Here is a 6,000-nt window from a genome sequence, read left to right on the forward strand (position 1 = left end):
TGTGTGACATTATCAATACTGGTCACATCTATCTTCTACATTTAAGATTCTAAGGAATCCTCCTATTGAATGTTTAGTCCTGTTGGTATATGCTGTTCACATAAATATTTCTCAATAGCATTTTTCACAGGGCAGTTCTTCCTCGTGCAGGCACAAATATAAAATCCTTGACCTCTACCCACTAAATGCTGGCAGTTTTTCTACACTCCTACCTGTCAAGTCAATGTGACATCCAAAAACACTCCCTTGGTTAAGAACCACTGTAAGATGTCATACTTTTTAAGGCACAGGTGATAGTGCCTCATTTATTCCAGAATGCTGGCAGCATTAGGGGATCACTAGTCTGTCGTCTGCCTCAACAGACAGATTCCCATCATAACACTGTCTTATCCAGAAATTTCTCCAGGGGCCAGAGGGTGGGAAGGTGGGTAGTATTCTGCTCCTGATTTCTTCAGACTATATAGAAATTTCACCTAATACAGAAAAAGTATAGAATACTTAGTATAATATCACTATTGTAAACGCTATTGCTGCTGCAGGCAAACTCAATTTCATTCTAAATATTCTAAAAAAGCTTCTCTCTCAAAAAAAAAAAAAACTCTTTCAATTCTGGCACAGGAAGAGAATAAAAGAATCTAAAGGAGCACTTGTTCTCTTCCCTCTTTTACTCGAATCCACATCTAATTGTCAGAGAAACTAATAAAAATATTTTTTAAAACTCTTTCAATAATTTGATATGGAAAAGTAGTCAACATTTTAAATAAATTAGGCTGGGCGTGGTGGCTCACGCCTGTAATCCCAGCACTTTGGGAGGCCGAGGCGGGCGGATCACGAGGTCAAGAGATCGAGACCATCCTGGCTAACACCGTGAAACCCCATCTCTACAAAAAAAATTAGCCGGGCGTGGTGACGGGCGCCTGTAATCCCAGCTACTAGGGAGGCTGAGGCAGGAGAATGGTGTGAACCCAGGAGGTGGAGCTTGCAGTGAGCCGAGATCGCGCCACTGCACTCCAGCCTGGGTGACAGAGCGAGACTCTGTCTCAAAAAAAAAAAAAGTTTTAAATAAATTATAGACTACTTCAGTTTTTGACTCTATCACCACCAACCTGACCGTATGATTTGAAAAATGAAATCTTCTCTAGACTTTTAGGTTGCCCTCCGGTCCTAGAATTCTAACCATTTCAAAGCTTCCAAAATCATATCAAAATCAATCACACCCAGGACCTTGAATGTCTTCCTAATAAAGGCTGTTCTAAATCAGTTTAAGTAGTCAAGAAGTTGGAGGCTGTATATCACAAAGATCCTAAATATGATTTTTTACAGCTCCTGCTTAATGACCAGAAGATTACACACCCACCAATTAGAATAATTGTGAGGAAATGCCAATGTAGCACCAATTCACAGGCTATAGAATGGGGGAAAAAATAAAAGCAGCATTTGTACCTTCAGAGACTCCTTCCAGATGTTGCACTTTACATTGAAGGGCTATTGAGAAGAAACTATGCTGGACATGATGCCTCACACCTGTAATCCCAGCACTTTGGGAGGCAGAGGCGGGCGGATCACCTGAGGTTGGGAGTTCAAGACCAGCTTGACCAACATGGAGAAACCCTGTCTCTACCAAAAATACAAAATTAGCCAGGCATGGTGGCACATGCCTGTAATCCCAGCTACACGGGAGGCTGAGGCAGGAGAATCGCTTGAACCCAGGAGGTGGAGGTTGCAGTCAGCCGAGATCGCGCCACTGCACTCCAGCCTGGGCAACAAGAGTGAAACTCCATCTCAAACAAACAAACAAAAAAAAAAAAAAAAGAGAGAGAGAAGAAACAATAAAAATTCCCTTTCCTTAAAATGATTAAATGAACATCCTACCAAACACATTCTTATGCAAGATGGGATGTAGCAACGCCACTCCCAAAAGAAAGACCCACTCCCAAAAGAAAATCTATTAGTCGAACCACCAGTAACGACTTTCATGTGGCAACCTCTATACTCCAAGTTACCCGAGAGTGGATAAAATCCACTTTCTGGAGCACTGACACTCAACAAAGCCTTTGAAAGTAAGATCTGTTATAGACTGCAGAGATGTTCATAGGCTGCCTTAACAACACCAATTTTAATTTGTATCTGTTAGTGAATTTGTCAATGGCATACTTACAAGAAAAATAATTTTCCAAAGTACAGAAAGAACTTGAAAGTAAATCAGGGCATTAATACTTGAAGTGAAAACTCAAATACCAAAAGATTGAAAATAGGTCACTGTTTTAAAGTAATACTTTTCAAACTTTAATGTTTTTTCAAACATCTCTCTTAGGAATCCTGGTAAAGCCCACACTGATTAAGTAGGTCTAGGTTTGAGGAATGATGAGATGCTGCAATTTTAACAGGCTCCCAGGCAATGCCAAGTCTGCTGTTTCATGGATCACATTTTGAATAGTAACAGACTCTAAACCTTGACTAGACCAAAACATGTCGGAAATGTAGATTCTCAGAAAAGAAATAATTCTTTGGTGATATTTTCTGAAGTGTTTTTCTTTTGCTTTTGTTATTCATCAGAACAATTTTCATGAGTAAATATTGAGTGGTTTCACCTTGTGGGATGATTTTCTCACAAATTCAAATTAAGAAAAACCTCTCCAAATCATAAACCAGAGAAGAGAAACTTGAACAAAATAAAGGCATTAAAAATGTTTCTCACTCTAAAATGGAAAGTTTCCTGAATGAATTAATTCTACACATTTATACCTGAAGACAACAAACATTCTGTAAGGAGACCCATAAATGGTCAATTACTTAATGTTAATAAACAAGTCTGTTGTGAGTCTTTTGTCCTTAGAAAGAATAATTTTTTTTGCTTTTCCTTTTACCTTTTTGTTTTGTTTTACTATATAACTACTGACACTTTGAAAAATTGCTGCTCACATATAAACTTAGAACAAGCACAAACTACACTCGCAAAAGCTGATGAAAGTTGCTGAAAAAAATCTACCATCAGGTACATAGTTATCTCCAGATCGTTTTTAAGCAGTCAATTATCAACTAACTACTCATTTTAAATGCGGGTTCATTCATCATTCATTCAACATGCATTTATTGACCACCTACTATGTATCAGGCACTTTGCTAAATGTTACAGATAAAGTTTGGATCAGGGAGTTAGACCTTTCAGATCCTGGCTTGGACATAATGGCAAGTTTTGTTGGTTTGTTTTTCTTTTTGTCTCTAAGCCTCCATATTCTCAAGGTGATAGTGATAATTAGATTATGTAATGCAAATAAAGTGCCTAACATTCCACCCTGTATATGATAATGAAGAATGCTATTTGAAGTATGAAGTTTGAGTAAGAAGTAGATCCTACCTTCAAGAGGCCAGCTTTCTACGACACAGCTCTATGCTGGCGGATTATGAAGCAACTTGAAAGCGAGCTAAAGAAAACATGACTGAATAGATAAATCCATTACCAAAACAAAAAACTAAGAATGCCTACAACACATAATTAATTCCAGAACTGAAAAGAAATGTGCTTTGGGTTAGTTTACCAGTTTCTGTAGCATGTACACTAATGTTCTCTTCCACTAAACAAAGTAACAGTACATTATAAATAGAACAAATGTTCCAGCTATGTGGTTTTATGCACAATAGGATCATGATAGGGTATACAACTTGGGACAATTTTAGTGAAGTAGTAATTGCTTGATGCAACAGGATGTGTACCCCATTAACCACAATTCTCTTTCTACCACCTTCAGAAAGTAATCTCCTTTTCTTATAAGGTAAATATTTAAAAATCCTACTCATCAACCATCAGCCAATAAAGCAGCCTATTTTGAAAACCTAACTGGCAACAGCAATCTCACAAACAGAAGCAGTACAGCTGAAGTTAAGAGCTTTGGTGTCAATCAGGCCAGGTTTCCCAGTTCCAGTTCTATTATTTCTAACTAGTTATGAGACATCAGAACGTTTCTTAACCATTCCGAGCTTCAGTTTATCTGAAGAATGGCAATACTGAGGCCTACTTCTTATATTTATGAAAGTGGAATATGCTATTACAAGTAAAGCACTTAGACAAGTTCCTGAAAACAACAGCCACTCAATAAATGTTAGCAATTTGCTATTACCTACAATGAAAAAACCAGGTCTTTAGTTTTGAAGCTAAAAAAAAAAAATGTGTAAGGTTTAGGTTCTTTTAAAAAAAATTTTATTTTTGTAGGGACAGGGTCTCGCTATGTTGCCCAGGCTGGTCTTGAACTCCTGAGCTTATGTGATCCTCCTGCCTCTGCCTCCCAAACTGCTGCGATTACAGGCGTGAGCCACCACACCCGGCAAGTTTTAGGATCTTATAAAGCATTAAGTTAGGTCACAGTTAAGTGATCAAAATGGTGAGGAACAGGAATAAGGCAATAATGTGTATTAAGCACCCCGTATCTTACCCTCCTATCCTACTTAATGAGGCTTCATTTGTAACATCCTAAAAGTTAAGCAGCATTGGCGTAACTACAGACAATTCAATTCTGGAAAGGTTTAAAGACAAACAAAGACTGCTAAAACAAAAAGAAAAGGAGGTTATGTAGACTTGAACTAAGTTTAAGTGGTGAGTAACTCAGGTGAACAGTAAACGGACCAACCATCACAGACGCGGGGCTATGGGTCCAGCCTCACGGTGGCTCCTCCCAGTGAGGAAGCCGAAGCCATTGGGCCTCGCCAGTGAGTCCCAGCGCAACACCCCAAACCCGAATCTGGGGCGCCACTGAGGGGTGAGCGTTAGCGCCTCGAGTGCCGGCCCCGGGAGTCCAAACTTCCCGCCGGTGCCCCCAGCTGGGTCCGAGCGCCCAAGCTACCTCCACACGGAGGCCTGAGTCACCGTTCGCGCGACACAGAAAGCGGGGCCCAGCGGTTACCTTCGGCAGGGAACTCTTCAAACTCGTCGTCTTCCTCTAACAGACCTAAGTCTACCGGCTGCTTTTTCTCTGACATCTCGACTGTCCGCGCCCAACACCTCCCAGATAAGCAGAAAAGTTGGAACCCTCACTCTTCCTCAAGGAAACGCCACCGTCACTGCCGCCTCCGACGCTGACGCTACCATAGAGACTTGGGGAAAGAATACCGGAGCAGCGCGAGGAATGCTGGGATACTGGAGGTCGGCCCAGCGCTTCCTGCGGGTTTAGCGCTTTTTCCGAGTTGTAGAGGTGATTTTTTTTTTTTTTTTTTTTTTTTTTTTGGTCTCTACCTTGTTATTCGGACTCTCTGAATTGCCAAAGTTGAGATCCGTGTAGTTTTCCTGACTATAAGAGACTCATAATGTGTAAAACAAACAAACAAAAAAACCCTTAGTTTGCAACCGAGGAAGGAACTCTAGAGAGACTACAGTGTAACTGCAAACATTCATCAGCCCTTCACATACGTTATTACCTCCAGTCCTTAAGCCAGTTCCCTAAAGGTGGTATTAAATGTCTCCACATCACAGAAAATTCAGGTTCGGTAGGAAGCAGCCGAAGTCACTCAGGTAGTGCTAGACAACCGAAATGCAGATTTTTTTGCCTGGCTCCAATCTCCAGACTTTTCCATTAGGCAGTGTTTATAAGGTCTTAGAATTACTTTGTGGTAAATAGCTTTTTAAATAGAATTTGTGTGGTGTGTATGTGTGTGTAGTAACTCTGGTTTACAGGTTATTATACAGTAATGCTATTTCTGGATTTGTGTAACATTTTATGGTGTTCAAAATATATCATTTAGAATTGTTTGAATAGCATTTGAATATCATTTTGAATACAGCAGTGAACTTCATGGAACTCTATATATAATATATGGATGTATATGGATGAATATTATGGAATATACGTACACAAATTGAGTATTATTGTAAATGTTGATACATGTTCCAGATTATATCTATAAATGCCATTCCTTTATTCAACAATGTAAGGTCATACCGCTTACCAGGAGCTGTGCATCAAACATGTATAGACAAGGTCCCTTTCTTCAAGGAGCTCATATGCTGCT

General features: G+C 39.8%; 1 protein-coding gene across 3 annotated transcripts in view; it reads right to left on the reverse strand.

Annotated features, from left to right (window-relative positions):
• The window catches only part of SEM1 (SEM1, 26S proteasome complex subunit), an 88,527-nt gene extending 83,422 nt beyond the window's left edge, over positions 1–5,105 (reverse strand). For 2 of the 3 annotated variants that reach the window (XM_055114725.2, XM_055114726.2), the window contains exon 1: positions 4,899–5,090. In XM_055114725.2, the coding sequence (XP_054970700.1) occupies positions 4,899–4,974 (76 nt within the window). In that variant the 5' untranslated portion in view covers positions 4,975–5,090. Of the gene's footprint in view, positions 1–4,898 lie in introns of all 3 variants that reach the window. The other variant, XM_003809695.5, reaches the window with a different exon arrangement.
• Positions 5,106–6,000: the final 895 nt, after the last annotated feature.

This window comes from Pan paniscus, chromosome 6 (assembly GCF_029289425.2).
Source record: "Pan paniscus chromosome 6, NHGRI_mPanPan1-v2.0_pri, whole genome shotgun sequence".
Classification (NCBI taxonomy): Eukaryota; Metazoa; Chordata; class Mammalia; order Primates; family Hominidae; genus Pan; species Pan paniscus.